This window comes from Miniopterus schreibersii (assembly GCF_964146895.1).
Source record: "Miniopterus schreibersii genome assembly, chromosome: 2".
Taxonomy (NCBI): Eukaryota; Metazoa; Chordata; class Mammalia; order Chiroptera; family Miniopteridae; genus Miniopterus; species Miniopterus schreibersii.
The window spans coordinates 167168708-167188263 of record NC_138102.1 but is presented as its reverse complement, the minus strand read 5'-3'; the positions used below and the strand labels follow the sequence as shown (position 1 = coordinate 167188263).

At 43.5% G+C, this 19556-nt stretch overlaps 1 protein-coding gene and 2 pseudogenes across 3 annotated transcripts; 1 reads left to right on the top strand and 2 right to left on the bottom strand.

Moving 5' to 3' along the window:
- Window positions 1-231: 231 nt before the first annotated feature.
- Window positions 232-5392, bottom strand: NANOG (Nanog homeobox; the record flags this gene model as incomplete). Its single annotated transcript, XM_081127825.1, has 4 exons — window positions 232-657; window positions 796-882; window positions 2348-2607; window positions 5242-5392. 4 exons carry the CDS (start codon window positions 5390-5392, stop codon window positions 232-234), a joined length of 924 nt encoding a protein of 307 aa, XP_080983951.1.
- A 12114-nt stretch (window positions 5393-17506) lies between these two features.
- On the bottom strand, window positions 17507-18345 carry LOC308552613 (ubiquitin-conjugating enzyme E2 N pseudogene; annotated as a pseudogene). Its single transcript has 2 exons — window positions 18244-18345; window positions 17507-18031 (listed from the first exon to the last, which is right to left on the bottom strand). The product of its transcript is annotated as a ubiquitin-conjugating enzyme E2 N pseudogene (transcript).
- Window positions 18346-18526: 181 nt separating this feature from the next.
- On the top strand, window positions 18527-19556 carry LOC308552612 (GA-binding protein subunit beta-1 pseudogene; annotated as a pseudogene). The gene is made up of 2 exons: window positions 18527-18770; window positions 18854-19556. The product of its transcript is annotated as a GA-binding protein subunit beta-1 pseudogene (transcript).

The window sequence follows — 19556 nt, the reverse complement described above, 5'->3', positions numbered from 1 at the left end:
TATATCTAATTATAGCCAGAGACATCTTTTATCCTTTGTCTAAGCAGCAAGGCTACAGAAACCTCTTTGGTTAGACTCCAGCCATGCCCCAGTCCCCTCCCTCCAAATTGGCAGTGGGCACTATGAGAAGCAGCATATCAAGGCAGAGATACAGAGAAAACTCCTAGGAGAGGTAACACAGCCCCTGCCCAGACGGAGACTGAATGATACACCCATCGGCACAGCGTGTGTTCATGGCTGTATGTTTGTGGAGTCAGGCTGCATGTTCATGGAGTAGTCTGGGAATAAATCCGCAGTTTGCTGGGTATTACAATACTTAGCAGTTTGCAGTATTGCATCGTAGGTTTCCCCAGCAGTTTCCAAGGTGGCCTCCAGTTCGCTGACAGGGTTTTGCTGGAACTGGATCTGGGGCTGCAGGGATTCCTCTCCGTAACTATAGAACTGGTTGTTCCAGGCCTGGTTGTTCCAGGCTTGGGGGCACCAGGTCTGACTATTCCAGGAATGGTAGTTCCAAGATGGGCTGTTCCAGGAATGGTTGCTCCAAGGTAGGTTACCGCAGGTCTGGTTGCTCCACACTGAAAGGTTTCCAGAAGCGTTCACCAGGCATCCCTGGTGACAGGAAGAGAGGCCCAGGTACTCTGTAGTTGCTGAGCTCATCTGAAAGAGAAGGGTTGGTTAACTGAAAGGGTACAGGAAAATCAGAATCGTCTGTGGATGGGGTTTTAATGCTTCAGCAATAGACAAAACTAAAAAGTCATTGAAAGGAAAGAGCAGAATAAATAAGTTTCCTGTTACCTGGGGCATACGGTTGCTATTCTTTGGCCAGTTGTATTTCTGCCACCTCTTGCATTTCATTCTCTGGTTCTGGAACCAGGTCTTAATCTGCAGGGAAAAGGTGACAGAAAAACTTAAAATAGTAGTAATGCAGATGTGCTAGGAATTCAAGAATATTGTTAACATTTCCCCCCGACAATTACAACTGTCTAAAGCTCAGGAATAAGATTTGGATTTCTAGAGTCTTTAAAATTCATGAACCAATATTCTATCAACAGATTTCTAAGCCCCTCAAGTCAGTTGGCTGCTTTTTGTATAATAAACCTAACTAGTTAAGACAGACTGCATATCTACTCACCAGCAAGCGCAATGCACATGTAAACATCTATTCACCTCCCTTTAATTTACCCATGCCATTAGTCAGTTAACGGTAATCTGTTTGCAATAAAAAGTGCCTCCCATGCTCGGCCAGGGTGGCTCAGAGGTTGAGCATCGACCTATGATCCAAAAGACTGTGGTTCAATTTCCCTATCAGGGCACATGCCCGGGTTGCAGGCTCGATCCTCAGCAAGGGGAGTGCAGGAGGCAGCCGATCAATGACTCTCATCATTGATGTTTCTATCTCTCTCCCTTCCTCTCTTTGAAATCAATATATATGTTTTTTAAAAGTGCCCCCCATATAAGCACATTACATATTTCATGATCATAGTGGTATTTAATTCAAGAATTATGAAATATACAACTAGAACAATTATTTAGAAATTATCAAGTTAGAAAATGAGATCACAAAAGGATGTATGTATACACACTTTGAATGTTTATAAAGTCACTGTTTATTAACATACAGTACATTTTCAAAATTTAAAAGAACCTACAGAAATGAATAATTTTCTTGTCAATCCCCGTTTTCACACTGATGGCCTTTCTGGTCCAGGCACTGCTGATAACTCAAAGCAACAGAATCACAAACATCAGGAGTCATTTCACCCTCAATTTGTTGACCATTGCCAGTTTTGTATAGTAAACTTTGTGTACATTTTTTTGGGGACACCCTGTATAATAAAATCATGTAATAGACGTTTCAAATATGTAATTTGGTTTCAAATATAGAACCAATGATAGGAAACCATAAAATATTTTACTGAATAAAATGCCAATAAATGTGTGAAAAAAAGAAATGTGTGAAAAATTATTAACCTCATTAGTAACTGAACGCACACAGATTAAAAAACAAAAGATGCATTTTTTACTTTAACGAGAGCCAGTGTTGGTTAGGGACTCTGCTAACCTGGAAGGTGGGAATATATGCCTTGTTTGATTAAGGCAAAATTGGAGACATTCTCATAATTTTGGTTTGTGCAACAGGGAAAAATGTTAAATAAATTAAGACACATTCACACAACAGGCTGATTAATGAAAGAAAGATGGTTATGAAACATGTTACAAAACATTCCGTTTTCATATTAAATTATTTGTAGGGGGTGTTGCATAGAAAGATGTTAGCAATGCTTACCTGCAAATTAGCTGTATTTCTTAAAAATTTCTTATTGTAAAGACAACGAAACAGCCTTACCTGTTTGTAGCTAAGGTTCAGGATGGTGGAAAGTTCTTGCATCTGCTGGAGGCTGAGGTATTTCTGTCTCTGGAATCTCTCGTTGAGGACGCAGAGCTGGGTCTGTGAGAACACGGTTCGGATCTTCTGCTTCTTGGCCTGGGCCTTCTCCCCCTTCCCTGCGCTGCTCTCCCCAGAGGCGGGCAGTATTACCCTGGGACTAGTGGAAGAGTCAGGGCTGTTCTGAACAAGCAGATCCGTGGAGGAAGGAAGAGGAGAGACTGTTGGGAACAAAAACACCACCTTTCTCTAAAGCTTTTTAAGCATTACATTCGCAAATTTACTATTTTCAAAGTCCTCACAACCTCAGAGCTAGGTAGTAAGTAACAATTTCTAAGCAACCTGAATAACAATTTGCCCACCTTTGTACAATCCAGTAAGCGTACCGGTGTGACCCTTTTACATACGATAGACGTGACTAATGCTGCTGGGGAACAGTGGGACTCAGACCTCACTGACCACACCCTTCCTGTTCATAAAGGTCAAAACGGATTACTTGACTCTCACCTACTGTGTCCCTTTGTAACTTCCTTTTCTTTTTGGTAACTTCCTTTTGTAATCTTAATCATTACCTTCATAATTTTTTCAACTGATGATCAGCTCTTTGAAGCTAGCACCAAGCCATGGGCATCACTGGGGACAACTGGCACAAGCGCCCCAAGACCAGGGGCCAGAGACAGAAAGCCCCACATGAAGTGAAAATATGAGTTGAGACACCCTGCTGCCAACACTAAGATTGGCCCCTGCGGCACCCACGCAGTCTGAGTGCGGGGAGGCAGCAGGAAGCGCCCGGCCTTGAGGTTAGACGTGGGCAACCTCCCCTGGGCCTCGGGGTGTTCGCGCGAAGCGAGGATTATTGCCGGGCCTGCAACGCATCCGACAACGAACTGGTCGCAGCGACCCTATGAAAGAGCTGCCTCGTGCTCATGGATAGCACACCGTGCGGACAGTGGCAGGGGTCCCTGGGGCCGCAAGAAGGGGCCAAGCTGACTCCTGAGGAGGAAGAGAATTTAAAGAAAAGAAAGAAAAAAATCAAAGAGAATTCAGATGAAATATGATGAAAGGAAAAAGAATGCCGGAGTCAGCAGCCTTCTAGAGAGCAGTGCAGCAGGGCCAGCTTCTTGCTCCCATCGTTCCAAGACCAGGCCGGGTGGCCACGCAGGTGGCTCTGCGCTGGAGAGCAAGGCGCTGGGGTTCCAGCTGAGGAAAATCAACACCCGGAACAGCAAATAAATCTTTCTCCCTCCTATCTTAGCTCATGTGATAAAGGTGTTTATTTTTAAAAAGTAAAATAAAAATATAAACTGCTGGTCAGATTTTAGCAATCCTATAAAATCAGCAGATTACTTACTGCCCATTTCTGAACACCAGCACTAACAGGACATGGGGATTTCGATAGGCTTCTGTTTCAATCCAGGCTTGACTTTGCCTTTATTAGCTCTGGAACCTCAACTCCAAAATTATTCCTCCCTCACTCAGTTTCTTCATTGATTAAAAGGAGGTAACATTGTCTAGCACAGGACCCAAGTATATTGACTTTGTAACCGAAAATTAATTTCCTGTATTATCTAGAGTTAGTAGGCACTTTGCTTCTTGTTTGCACTGAGGAATTCCTAGTTCTTAACTCCAGTTCTACACCCTAGTCATGGCATAAATGCACAAGCTTTAAAAGGCAAAAAGTCACAATCCCATGCTTCCTGCAAGTAGATCTAAGAAGGAAAGTGCTCAATTAATGACTAGAAGTGGGGCGTGTTTTAAAAATCAACCACCTATACAAACTTGCACTTAGCTTGCTACAGAGGACATGCCACCTCCTCATTCTCAAGCTATTTCTCTCACGATCCAGTATTTCCAATGTTTGAAATTATCAAAGGACATTAACACAAAGTTTAGGAAAACAAGATAACATTAAAATCTAACAAAAAATAAATAAATAAATAAAATCTAACAAACATAGCAGTAACTCCTCCACAAATTAGTCTTTCAGTTGTATTAATAATGTAAATAGTTCTTAAGCCATTATTTTATACTATGTTAAAAATGGCATTCTTGGGTAAAAGTTGGTTTACCCTTTTTTTAACAAACCGATTTCCAAAAAAGTGGTATTGGCTATAAGTATCCCAAGATCCCCTACCCCCCACAGTTATCATTTAGAAGCCTAAGTGCTAGAGTACAGGTTTTGAAGCCAAACTGGATTTCAATGACAAACTCTAGTCACTTTGTCAGCAGATTAAACCTTCTGGAATTATCGACCATAAAGTGGAACGAACACTTGGGATTTACAAGATTTGAGCATAACATGCTCATAGGGCTTTCCATTAACACCCATACACCCAAAGGGTGGGAGAAAAGCCGACTGCTAGTTGTAGAAAGGTAAAACATTTCAACAAGGTGAGATTCATGTAATTAGCCATGCCATTCCTGGCATTCCTGGCATTGACGGCCTGGAAGGTGATGGTCACCACCGACACCCTGCCCCCACCCCCCGGGCGGTGGTGTTACCACTTCTGGCTCAGCAATATTTACTATTACTGTGTGCCGGGCACGGTGTTAAGGTTTATATATCAGCTTATTTATCACAACGCATTTGTCTCCACAGTGTCTACACACAGAAGCTCTCGAACATACAGGATGCAGTTGAACTGCTGTGTCCCAAGTCCCTAGTCTCAGCACACAATTCCTGACACCCGACGTGCAGGTGAAAGGGCACGTGCCACTAAGCTACAATTGAAAGAGAGGTGTCACAAGGATTAATAGATAATGACACCTGCTTCTATAAATGGGCTGTAATTGCTCAAGAGGAAAAATGATGACCCTTTCCCCCTTTCCTTTTCTAAGATTCAAGTTTTTCTTACCAGTCTCTGTGTGGAGTGTCTCAGCAGATGACAGTTGCAAGGATGCGTAGCTTTCTTCAGGCTCATAAATCTCGGGCGCTGGTGAAGGCTCCCTAGAATTGGATAATTCAGAACAGGGCAGACTTTGGGGACAAGCCGAATCGACACTCATCTTGCTGAGTTGAAGGAGGGAGGAAAGCACCACCAAAGAGCTAGATTGTAAGAAAGGCCCAGGCTTATGTATCTAGACAGAAGAGTTTAGAGATAATACAAAGATCTTTAGATGTAAAAGTATCAAAAAGATGGGAGGAAAAGAGTCAGCTTTGCAGTAACAGGAGCCAACCAGCCAATTTTGAGAAAGGTGAAAAAGTTGGAGGCTGAGATTTATAAGGGAGGCTCAACCAAATTTAGACCCGCCCCTCCTGGCAGCCCCACACCCACACACACCCTAGCGAATTCTCAGTTAATCCCGTCTGCCAGTCTCACCAAGGCCATTGTGATGCAAAAGGTAGCTGCGGAATAACCCAGACTGGGTGGGGAATGAGAAAACTGGGGCCTCGGACAAAATAAAGCCAGCAATGAAATACTGCCATCATCACGTTTCCACCTTTTAAAATCAAGGATGCACCTCCAGTTCCTGAGGCTACCTCAGGTGAATGAAACTCCCACTAGGACAATTAATTTATTGATCTCTAGGCCCCTAGAAATTGGGCTAGATTTTTCAGCTCGCTCCGTTTTCCTCTTTGATTCACCCTGAGGTCACAATAAAACACACATTGTGTGTTGCTAAGGCTTCAATTGAGGTTAAAAATAGTACGTACTTGTTTTTAACTTCCATAGAAGTTGCTTCTTGCTTTTGAGTTTTCAGAAAGACAGGCTAGTCTTACTAAGAGGAGTGTTGTCTTGTTTTCAACTAAAGCCAGAGACCAGAAGCTGTGATGTGCTAAGATGCTTTGGTGCCATTAGTAATTAGTTATGCACATACCATTACCATGGAAGATTTTTAGTTTCTTTACACATTACTGGATAGAATCTTGGTTCAGGCACTTTAAAAAGTCTGTCCCCTCATCCATAAATAGGGACAAAAGTACCTTCCCTGTGTTGTAAGAATTAAAGAAAATAAAGTGCTAAATGCATTATTCGACGCTTCGGTGACCTACAAACTGTGACTATTAGTAGAAATTCTATCAGGATCCTATGCCCATGACCTTCAAGTTTGAAATTACCTTTTGCTGTGATTTTTATTTTAATCTAGTGGACAACGTGATAGAATGAAAACACACCTTTTAATTTTACCTGAGCAATTACTAGATGTAAAATAATGAAATGTATTGACCAACCCAAGGGAAAGGAGGAAGTTAAAGAAGAACAACCTCTAGGCAAATGATATTCCTATAATGGACCTTACGAAAGCATTTGTGATAGGTTCCTTTTAGAGCCAATTCTTGCCCTCCCATCTATCCCTCTTTCCCAAGCGGTCTTCATTTTCTGCCCCACCCCCACCTCCTCTGTCGCTTTTTTTTATCAGCTTTTTCTCCTCTGGCCTGGCAATTCGGTCAAGTCCTTCAACCCGACTCCATCCCCAATGCTGTTCTTTTTTGGTATGTCTTCCAAAGAGACAGTCTTTGGAGTTGGGTTCCAGCACTAACATATTTATGACAAAGATAACAGTGTAGAGCTTTCAATTCTCCTCCCCATTTCCAAACTCAACATTCAAGAAATTTAAGATTTCTTCCTCCTTTTCAGTCTCCCACTCCTAAAAGTAAAGCCTTTGCAAATCCCAATCATATATTTTTCTAAGATACAACTCTTGACTAATCCCTCCACGCACTCTGCTACATGGGTCTCCACCTAGAGCTGCTGGCTTTGCGCCCGTGCAAGCTGGTTTTTGTTCACAATGCAAAGATGCCAAACTTGTGAGTGTAGGAACAGTGCCAGGTCCAAGCAAGGGGATGAAATTCTATGTAAAATTTTCTCTGTCTTCGCAGACCATCATTCTGGAGGGGAAGGGTCAGGAATAGGGGAGTTAAGTACAGGGTGGGTGGAAGGGTGGGTGGAACGGCATTGTGCTTCAGGCAGATAGTCCCGGTCTCATTAGAAATAGGATATGATTTCTTTAAAACAGGGAATGTGAGGTGATGGACATTAACTAAACTTATTATGGTAATCATTTTGTGTCATGTACATATATAAAATTATTATGTTGTAAACCTTAAACTAATACAATGTTATATGTCAATTTACATCTCAATAAAACTTGGGGGGCAATAAATGAAGGGGCGCACTTGACTTCCTGGCTCTCAATTAGCAGTCTGGTCAATGAGAGCAGTCAAAGCCACAGGGCTTGGTTTTCCTGCAGCTCTCCAAACGGCAGGTACCAGGAGCTTTGTTCTCTGCTGAGGAGGGTCTTTGCATGAAAGCCTGGGACAAATTCACCCCATCCCCCTGACCCGTGTCCCATTGTATCTAGTCTGAGAGCCTCCGGAATGAAAGGTTAAGAGGCAGGGGGTGGTAGCTAGAAGGCAGACTTCCCACATTCTTGGCCCAGGACAGCCATTTGAATAAGGCTGGGAATGCTTCAGAAGCTGTCGGAGACCTTGGGTTTGTTTGGGTAGGTTGTGCGGGTGGAGGAGGGGTGCGTTAGAATGTGCTCCAGTCCAGGGCTGCCCATGTAAGGGATTCAATGAAACCCTTATTTTAGATTTTACGGGTGTACCTTGGAGATCCTGGGGGTTCCATCCCAGACCACCACAATGAAACAAATACCATCATAAGGAGAGTTAGACAAATTTTTTGGCTACTCAGTGCATATAAATGTTATGTTTACTCCACTGTCATCTATTAAGTGCAATAGTATTATGTCTAAAATACAGTGTACATACATTAATAAAAAAATATACATTTTGCTAAAAATGTTAACCATCTTAGTGTTCAGTGAGTCATAATCTTTTTTTAAAAAATTATTTTAAAGTTTATTTTTTTATTGAGGGAGTATTGGTTTATAACATTATAGAAGTTTCAGGTGTTCAACATTATAATTCAACATCTGTGTGTCCAACATCATGCACACCACCAAAAGTCTAGTTTCCATCCATCCCCATACAGTTGAGCCCCTTTATCCTAATTCTATCTTCGTTACATCGTTTCACTCTATCTAATAAGATCATTCAATAAGGAACTGTTCCCTATCAACATATGCACAAGCATGTGTGTATATATATATATTTAGTGATTTAACAAACATGTATTGGCCAGGAAATATTTATGTATTTATTGCTCATTTGTTGAAATTATAGTAGAGAGATCCCAGAGGTAAAGAAATGACAATGGGTAGTAAAAAAAATACCTGTAAGTTTTTAATTAAATCTCCTCTTGTCATTAGTTACACTGTCCTAGTGTTCCTCCTACTAACCCGGTGGTTCTGTCTGCTTTCTGGTTCTTCCCTATTCCCTGTATAACTAAAAGAGTACCAAAGCTTAGTGCTCAAACCTCTTTTCTACTTGCACTCACTACCTTGGTGATCTCATCCTGTCATAGGACTTTAAATACCATCTATATGCTTTTGACTTTCAAATGTATATCTTTATCCCAGAACTAGTTTCCTATCTCAAGTCTCATATATCCAACTTTTTACTTAACATCTCCACTTGAATTTCTAACAGGCAGCACACAATCAATATTTCCAAACAAAACTTCCAATATTCCTCTCTACACAAGTTCTTCCTATATCTTCTCCATCAGCGTGTGACAGTTCCCTCTGTTTAGTTGCTTAGGCCAAAACTGTAAAACCATCTTTGTTTACTAGGCCATCAAAATATATCTAGAATCCAGTTGCTTCTTTTTAAAATTATTTTTCCTCCACATGTTTCCTTTTTTCACTGTTTAAGTTTTTTATATATATATATATTATTTTGTTGTTGTTGATCCTCACAGGAGGATATTTTTTCCACTGCTTTTTTTGTTGTTGTTATTGTTGTTAGAGAGATAGTGGAAGGGAAAGAAGGAGAGAGAGACATTGGTTGACTCCTGCCACCCCAGCCAGGGCTTGAGTGAGTTTGTGATCATCACATGAACTAAGGCTCAGAGAACCAGCAGAATAGCAAGAAATGGTTATTTCTTTTATTTTTATTTATTTATTTCTTTTAAAGAGCATGTATTTATTTTGTTAATGCCTGAATCACAGAAGAGCTGGGGCTTGAAATGACCTGTGTCCTCTGGCGAAAGAGCAAGCTCACCTTGGCAAGTGTTCCAAACAAGCTGCACTTAAACCTTTGCTAAGTATCTCTAAGGCTACCACCCTACCCAAACTACCATCTGTTGCTTGGATTATTCCAAAAGCCTCCCAACTGATCTCCTTGTTTGCACTCTCACCTTCCTGTAATGTAGTCTCTACTTATTGGCCAAAATGAAATTTTTAAAATGTGTATTTATTGATTTGAGAGAGAGAGGAAGAGAGAGAGAGAGAGAGAGAGAGAGAGAGAGAAGTCCATTTGTTGTGCCACTTATTTATGCACTCATTGGTTGATTCTTGTGTGTGCTCTGACTGGCATCAAACCTGAAACCTTGGCATATGGGGATGATGCTCTTACCAACTGAGCTACCTGGACAGGACTTGTTCTAGCTCTTTCAGCTGGGAGTGGAACCCAGGAATCTTGTCTTTTAAGAATCTCTAATTCTTTCTTTTTCACAACAGGTTTGCTGCCAGAACACAGGTGTCATGAAAACGATGACTAACCCAAACCCAAAATAGGAAAGGAAAAGACTCAAATCATCATTGTCATCATTGGACACATAGGATCCAGCCATCTGACCTACAAATGCTGTGGGATGGACAAAAGAACCATCAGAAAATTCAAGAAGGAGGCTGCTGAGATGGGGGAGGGCTCCTTCAAGTATGCCTGGGTCTTGGATAAATGAAAAGCTGGACATGCCCTGGCTAATGTGGCTCAGTTGGTTGAAGCACTGTCCCATGTACAGAAAGGTCGCAGGTCTGATCCTGTCAGGGCACATACCTAGGTTGTGGGTTTGATCCCCAGTCCCAGTTGGGATACATGTGGGAGGCAGGTGATCAATGTTTCTCTCTCTCTCTCTCTCTCTCTCTCTCTCTCTCTCTCTCCCTCTCCCCATCCCCTTCTCTCTAAAAATCAATGAATGTCTTCAGGTAAGGATTAAAAATAAATAAATAAGTAGATAGTTAAATAGGTAGAAGCTGAATGTGAGTGTGGTAGCACCACTGATATCTCCCTGTGGAAATTCAAGACCAGCAAGTAACCATCATTGATGCCCCAGGACACAGAGACTTCACCAAAAACATGATTACAGGCGCATCTCAGGCTGACTGTGCCATCCTCACTGTTGCTGCTGGTGGTGGTGAATTTGGGGTGGGCATCTCCAAGAAGGGGCAGACCCACGAGCATGCCCTTCTGGCTTACACAATGAGTGTGAAACAACTGACTGTTGGTGTTAACAAAATGGATTGCACCGAGCTGCCCTACAGCCAGAAGAGATATGAGGACATTGTTAAACAAGTCAGCACCTACAGTAAGAGAACTGGCTACAACCCTGACCCGGTAGCATTTGTTCCAGTTTCTAGTTGGAATGGCAACAACATGCTGGACCCAAATGCTAGCATGCCTTGGTTCAGGGGATGGAAAGTCACCTGTAAAGATGGCAATGCCAGTGGAACCATGCTGCTTGAAGCTCTGAATTGCCTCCTACCACCAACTCATCCAACTGACAAGCCCCTGTGTCTGCTCCTCCAGGATGTCTACAAAATTGGTGGTATTGGTGCTGTCCCTGTGGGCTAAGTGGAGACTGGTGCTCTCAGATCCAGCATGGTGGTAACCTTTGCTCCAGTCAATGTTACAACATGTGAGCTTCAATGTCAAGAATGTGTCTGTCAAAGAAGTTCATTGTGGCAATGTGGCTGGTGACCGCAAAAATGACTCACCAATGGAAGCAGCTGGCTTCACAGCTCAGGTGATTATCCTGAACCACCCAGGCCAGGTCAGTGCTGGGCATGCACCTATGCTGTGTCGTCACACAGCTCATATTGCTTTCAAATGTGGGAAAAAGCTGGAAGATGGCCAGAAGTTCTTGAAGTCTGGTGATGCTGCCATCATTAATATGGTTCTTGGCAAGCCCATGTGTGTTGTGTTGGGACCTTCTCCGACTATCTCCCTCTGGGCTGTTTGCTGTTTGTGAACATGAGACACACAGTTGCTGTGGGTGTCATCAAAGCAGTGGACAAGAAGGTGCTTGAGTTGACAAAGTCACCACATCTGCCCAGAAAGCTCAGAAGGCTAAATGAATATTATCCCCAATTCCTGCCACCCCAGTCTGAATCAGTGGTGGAAGAACAGTCTCAGAACTATTTGTCTCAATTGGCCATTTAAGTTTAATAGTAGACTGGTTAATGATTACAATGCATCGTAAAACCTTCAGAAGTAAAGGAGAATGTTTTATGGGTCATTTGGTTTTTTCATGGGTGTGGCGGTTTTTAAGTTATTAGTTTTTAAAGTCAGTATACTTTTTTTTTTTTTTAAATATATCTTTATTTCAGAGAGAGGAAGGGAGACGGAGAGAGAGAGATAGAAACATCAATGATGAGAGTCACTGATCGGCCGCCTCCTGCATGCCCCTGGCTGGGGATCGAGCCCCCAACCCAGTCATGCGCCCCGACCGGGAATTGAACCAGGATCGCCTGGATCTTAGGTCGATGGTCAACCGCTGAGCCACGCCCGGCCGGGCAAAGTCAGTATACTTTTTAATGGAAGCAACTTGACCAAAAGTCTGCCACAGAATTTTGAGACCCATTAAAGCCAAGTTTAATGAGAAAAAGAAAGGAAATAAAAAGAATCTTTAATTCTTTGCACTCTCTCTCTCAAGTCTTGCCTCAAGACTTGTAACCAGGGGAGCAATGGGCAGCGGCAGCTCATCTCTGGCTAACCCCCTGAGCCTGGCTTCTCTGACTTTCTAATGAGCCAAAGCAGCCCCACCTAGGCTCTGTCTTGCTGCTCCTTCTAGCTTAAGCCCTTCCTTATTTCGCTGTCCCCAGCTTTAATCTTTAATGAATGGATTCTAAAAAAAACAATAAAAATCTCTAATTCTTGTGCATCCTAAATTTTGAGAAGCACTGCTCTGGAATACAACATTAGGCAGTAGGAAAAATATTCACAGCTTCAGTGGTCAAAACACTGATATTCACAATATTGGAGAATTACAAGAACTCTCAAAAACACAAATTTCTTCCTTGAAGTTCAGGTTTAGATTTGTCAGATCTTACTCTAACTAAAGGTGTATAATATTTAAGGACTAAATTATTATGTGTCTCAAAATTCTAAGTTCTAGTGGGGAGTTCCAAAGGGTAAACCATCAAACTGAATTGTCAGCCTTGACCCTGAGCAACACTAAAGACATTAGGGCTTCCCTCCCTCTTTTCCACCCTACCCTCAGGGCATCTTTGACCCAATGTAAAGAAGGATTTCTTTCCCCACTGTATGGTCTAGCCCCTAGGGAAGGGAAGAACATCTGGAAAAGTCTACCAAAGCCGAGCAAATGTTCAAAATTGCTCTGGAAGGAGGTGACATTATTGGCCTAGAAGTGAATGGGCTTCTCAGTTTCTCAGTAGGCGTTTGAAAATGAGGAAGAACTTAGGAAAGTAGGTGGTTATGGGAGTTGAGTAAGGTGAAGTGATGGTGGTTGTGGTGAGAAGAAAGGAGAAAATCTAGCACCGTAGTTGCTCTAATTTGCTGGTAGTGGGATGAAATAAAGCTGTTAATACTAATAATAATGCATCTAAGTACTGTACTTAAAATATTTCAGGATGCCAAGGTATTTTAATGTTATAAAGGGATTAGAGAAAGAAAAAGATAGAGGTTCCTATCTCCCAGGAGTAAATAAATGTATATTTAAAAAAAAAATTATTTATTGATTTGAGAGAGAGAGAGAAAGAGAGAAACATTGACTGATTTGTTGTCCCATCTATTTATGCTTTCATTCATTGGTTGATTCTTGTATGTGCCCTGACCAAAGATCGAACCCACAACCTTGGTATATCAGGATAATATACCAACTAAGTACCCAGACAGGGATAATAAGTTTAATCATGTAGAAGCAAAAGTTCAAACGTAAGTCAAATAACGTAATGTTGAAAAAGGAATTTAAATTTGCAGAAACATTTGTTGAAGGTGCTAGAAAGGGTCACGGCAAGAAGATGAGATAACATGGCAAAGCTTTTTTTTTTTTTAATTAAAATTGAGAAACAGGGTACAGTCAGTGAAGTGAACAAATCTCAAGTTGTACAGCGTCATGAATTTTTACTTACACATACCTCTCACGTAGCAGCCACCCAGATCAAGCCAGAAGGCACTTCCAGCACCTCAAAGGCCGGCGTGCATTTTTAGTGAAGTCAAGAATCTCAAAATCCAAGTTCTTTAGACCTTTGTCAACTTCTTTTGTGTTTCAGACACGGATCATACAGCCCGAATTTGAATCCCCTTTGCAACCACTAGTTATGTGACAAGTAGTTTGGCGTTTCTGTTGCTCAGTTTTCTTCGTGTAAGGAACAGGTGATTGAGGTAGTGCCCACGAGCCCATCAGAAAGATAATGTTAGCCATTACCTTTTCCGTGCGGGCTGTATTTTGGGGAATCCATCAGTTCATTCACTCAACAAATATTTATTAATCATCCCTGAAGTGTCAGGTGCTAGGAGAAATAAGTGAACTCTGCGTGTTTCATATACCAAAGTACTTTATAGTATAGTATGGAGAAGAAGCCATGCAAACAAATGAGTGCGTTAAAGTGTTACTGGGGCTGTGGTATAAATACTTGTGAGATACAGCACGAGGACATACGAGGGACTTCTGTCTTGGAAGGAAATGAGTTAGGAATATCGTCATTAAAAGATGGACTTGCAGCCCAGCTGGTGTGGTCCAGTGGTTGAGTGGGGGAACCTGTGAACCAGGAGGTCGTGGTTCGATTCCCCGTTGGGGTACCTGCGGGAGGCAGCCGACTGATGATTCTCTCTCGTCACTGATGTTTCTCTCTCTCTCTTCATCTCCTTTCCTCTCTCTGAAATCAATAAAAACATAAAAAATTTAAAAGATGGACTTGCATTCCGCCTTGAAAGGTGGACAGGCAGCAGGAGGGAAAGTCAGCATGGGGAAGCCTGACATCTGTTTCGGAGTACGCAGAGTTTGGTGCAAGTATGGATAGAGATGAGGCTAACACAGTAGGTGGATTATACAGGTCTATGCCATGTTAAAGATTTTGGGTATTATATTAAAGGCAGTGGAGCCACCGAAGGGTTTTTAAGTGGAGAATGATCTGATCAGCCTTCTAACAACCTAGAGAGAAACTGAGAAAAATGATGGGGCAGGCCCCACTGAGACACTAAGGCAATAATCTAGACCAGGGCTGAGCAAGCTGGTTGGCTGCTTGTTCTGTATGGCCCATGAAATAAGAATGATTTTTACATTTTTAAATGGTTAGGGGGGAAACCAAAAGGTTAATATTTTCTGACTTGTGAAAAGTGTATGAAATTCAAAGTTCAGTGTCCTTAACGTTTTATTGGAATACAGCCATGCTCATTTGTTTATGTTTTGTCTATGGCTACTTTCATCCTAGAACAGCAGAGTTTAGTAGCTGTCACAGAGACCACATAGTTTGTAAAACCTGAAAGATTTATTACTTGGCCCTTTGCAGACAAAGTTTGCCAACTCTGGATCTAGACAAAAGTGATAAGAGTCTCTATGAAAGTGGGAGCCATGCAGAGAGGAGTCCTAGTGAATGTATATGAACTACTTTAATAGGCTGAATTGCTAGGGCTTGGCTACTAATTTGGTGCAGGAAGCAAGATAAATGGAGAGCTGTAGGGCAACTTGCTGGCTAGAGTGTCCGAATGGACAGTTGCCAGTCACTCAGTTTTCCATTACAAGCAGAGAAATGATTTTGGAGAAGATAATTAAATTTCCAGTGTTTTTAGATTGATGTTTCTGAGATACATCCAGATTCTTTTGGGGTAACGGACAAAACTGTTGAGAGAGGTCTCATGGAGATTAGTGTGTTCATAGTGTATTGCTGGTAGTTGCAGTTGTGAAATCAGCGAGAGTGAACAGGTAGAGCTGGGTTGCAAATGCAAACATCTTAGGTACATGAGTGTAAGAAAAAAATCTGATAGAGACATGTATGTAAAAAAAATAACTCACTTTCACCTTAATTTTCATCTAAGGGCATAATAAACATTTCAGTAACAAAGATATTTGGCAGGTCTCACTCAGATTGAAGGAATGCAAGGAATCCAGGAGATAAGAGGGTGTAGTGGGGACTAAGATGAGGCTGAGTGTCCCATCTGCTAGCAGCAAAAAACTATATATGTCCCCGATATGGCACCATTCTCCAGGGTGGCTGATTAGCCATCTACTTACTTAGTGGCAGGTTAATTGCTTAGGGCCACTTCCATCTTGGAAGAAGCAGTACTTTGTTATTATTGGAACAGGCACTTATTCTGGATACAGATTTGCATTTCCTGCATGCAGTGCTTCTGCCCAAACTGTCACTTGTGGATTTACAGAATGTGAAATCTACCTTCATGGTGTTTCACACAGCATTACTTCTGATTGATAAGCTCACTTTATTGAAAACGAAGTGTCACAATGAGCTCATACTTATGGAATTCATTGGTCTCTCAATGTTTCCCATCATCCTGAAGAAGTTTGCTTGATAGAATGGTGAAAAGGCCTTTGGAAGACACATTTATAGTGCCATCTAGGTGGCAGTACCTTTCAGGGCTGGGGCATTGTCCCGCAGGAGGCTGTGTATGCTCTAAATCAGCATTCAATACGTGGTGTTGTTTCTCTCATAGCCAAGTTTTACAAGTCCCGGAATCCAAGGGGTGGCATCGCCTACGATTATCCCTAGTGACCCGCTAGCAACATTTTTGCTTTGAGTCCCCAAGTCCTTATGCTCTGCTGGTCTAGAGTCCCCAAGTCCTTATGCTCTGCTGGTCTGCGATTAAGGTCAATGAAAAACTACAACGATCCAGTGTAGGCAGGACTGTTAATGGCCAGACCCTTCAGGATGAGGTTTGGGTCACCCCACCAGGCTGAATCACTACCAGCTGAAGTGCTTTCTGAGGATAAAGTGAGTATGTTCTTAGCAAGTTTGATGGTGATAATGCACATTGATGCCCATATTTACTATACTGCGCGTTAGATCTCTAGGGCTTATTTACTACTCACTGCGTGCAAAGGGAACATGGCATGGGCAGGGGAAGAAGGCAGGTGCAAATACTGCTTATGACCATGTGATCAGTTGCAGAAACAAAGACTGTAATTGTAGTGAGTATTTCTTGCCTTTTTCGTTATTGTATTAATCTGCTCAAGCTGCCATAATAGACCACCACACACTCGGTGGCTTAAACACCAGAAATTAATTTTCTCACAGTGCTGGAGGCTGGAATACAAGATTGAGGCGCTGGTAGGGTTGGTTTCTGGTGAGAACTGTCTTCTGGGCTTGCAGATGAGTGCCTTCTTGGTGTGTTCTCACACGGCCTTTCCTTTGTGGGTATGCACTCCCGGTGTCTTTTTTTTTTTAAATAACAAAAAAAAATTTTTACTAAAACATAAGATTTACAGAAGTTTTCAGAAAAGCCATACAAAATGGTCACAAGCTTTTTCTTGAAGGGAGGAGTCTACATTTGACAGCAAAGTCACAATGTTATTAGTGAGGGCCATGGCATTTGTTTAATGTTCCCATTTTGGCTCAAACAATCAAGTTTGTCCAGCTACAGTGTCTAAGTAAAGTTAGACTTGGCTAGAGAGCACCTTCTAAAGAACTGGCTAGCTGCTCTTGACCAATGCAATTAGATCACCATAAAGGGGGAAAGGAGCCCATAAAATTAAACTACCTCCCTCCTCAAAAAAATAAAAAAATAAAATAAAGAAAAATAACCACTCCCCTGCAGCTAACCCTGACAACTACCTTCATTCACAGTGCTTTATATTTGAACCATGATGGTAGACATGAACAGAAGCAGAAAGGAGGCGCTGCTTTTAAACCTTTCACAACAATCCAGATGGTACTTCTAGCCTCTGCTCATGCTTTATAACAGTGAATCAGGACAAGACATAGATTTGCTAATGTGCATTTATTCACCAAAGGACTGAAGATGTCTGGGCTTTTATTCTGTAATGTTTCTAAGACTGTGTCCATTAAATGCAAACAAAAAGGGAAGAAGTCTTGGCAGAACAGGAGAAGTGATGCCCAGTTGATGATCAGATCGATTTAAATATTACTCCTGGCATCTAGCCTAGTCCTTGCTGGGGCTGTTTCTGTGGCTTGGGCCTCGCTAGTCTTCCACTGCTCCTTGGCATCGTTTGCTAATGGATCCTCTGGATTGGGAGCACTTAACAAAGCCTGGATCGATGGCAGAACTGTGCGAATCTGCAGTGCTGGCGACCACTTACCTTTCAAAATATCTAAACATATTCTTCCCAAGTCGTCTACATGAAGATGGTAAATTTTGGTCATGAAACGTAGTTTAGGTGCTGCCCTCGGGTCTTCCTCTGGAAGGAACAGTTCGAGTTTCAAAGTCCCTCCCTCAAAGGGGGAATCCTGGGGGCCAGCACTGACCACATGAAAATAAGGGGCGTTGCTCTCCCCTGGTTCTGCTTTTATGCCGGGAACTGGTTCTGCCAGCAAACGCGGGGTTTCCCTGGTCATCCTGCGGGGCAGCGGGGCCACCTTGTCAGACCCCAAGTTCGGCCTCGGGTCTAGTCCCGTCTTTCTCTTTCCGTAAGGACATCGGTCCTAGTGGAGCAGCCCTCCCCCGTGTGACTTCCTTCACCCTTAATTACCTCCGTAGGGCCCTGCCTGCAAACACAGTCGCACTGGGAGGTAAGGCTCGGCGCACGAATCTGAGGCCGCGCTTCAGTCTGTAACAGTTACAATCATGTGTGTCTATGTGTCCGGCGAGTATTTTTGTTCGGGGCCGTCTCCTGTCCGTGTATCAGCCAACAAACACTAAGACGCGCGGGAGCGGGGCTCTCACCGCACACGACGTGCTCCCGCGCGGCACCGGGCGCTTTGCGGTGGGGATTTGGGGCGCCCACCGGACACGGCATTTGGGGCGTTTGGGGCATTTGGGGAAAACAGCGCCTGGTGCGGCGAAGGGCTCTGTGCGGGGCCCGCGTCAGCGCCTCGGGGGCCCGCACCACCTCCTCCCGCTCCCGCTCCCCAAGCCTTTCCAGATGCGCCTGGTAGATCCGGGAAAGCAGCTTTTAGAAGCAGCACGAGCAGGTCGAGATGACGAAGTTCGTATTTCGACGGCAAATGCCGCTCCTTTTGCTACAGGCTGGCCGGGAGCTGCTGATTCCCCGCAGGGCTGCCCTGAGCGCGCGCAGAAGGGGCGCCGGGGCGGAGAGGGGGCCCTGCGGGGGCAGCGCGGGGGGCCTCGGGGGGAGAGGCTGTGCTTCGCCCGGTGCCTTCGCCAGCGCAGAGGGCAAGTTAAAGACACCGCTACCCTGGGCCACACCGCGCAACCGCCCAGGTGCGGCAGAGCCTTTGGTCAGCTACGGTGCTGATGGCCACGCGAAAGTAAGTGTTGTAGGACTGCATTTGATATGTCCGTAGGCAAGGGGAATGAAGACCTAGCAGAGATGTTACAGGTTGCTGTGCAGAACAAGTGAGCACAACCCGGAGTCCTGGCGCCGTGACGGTGCATGCAGCGCCCCAGCTGATCGTGGGACCTGGGGGAGTGGCGAACCTAACAGATGAACCGGGTGTGGCCGCCCTTGAGTTTGGAAACCCTAACTCTACACCAGTATTAGCTACACCAGCTGCCCTGGCTGAAGCATCTGCTCCCGTGTCCAAGTCTTCGGAACTCCAGCGGTTGCTACTGAGGAAGGAGTTACCGCAGAATCGGTGGATGGTGCAGTTCAGCAGAGGTTAGCTCAGGGGCTCAGCGAGTCATCGCAATGGTTACAGGTGGAATCCAGCCTGAGATTTGTACTGTTCCAGCCGGTGGAATAGGTCAGTCCGTCACTGTGGCCATGCCAGATGGACAACAGGTATTAACAGCACCAGCAATGGACATTGCTGAAGAAACTGTTAGAGTGAAGAACCGTCAGCTAAGAGACAAGGTATGGAAATCACTGAAAACTGGGTGGGATCTGCAGAAGCAGAAGAGAGAGAAGCTCTGCAGAAACAGCTGGACAACGCAAATCCAGAAGCACAAAACTGTCCACAGCAGCTGCTGAAGAAAGAAAGGAAGCCGAGGCCTATAGACAAATTAGAAGCTATGACTCATCTTCAGACTAATAAAGCACCTGTTTAA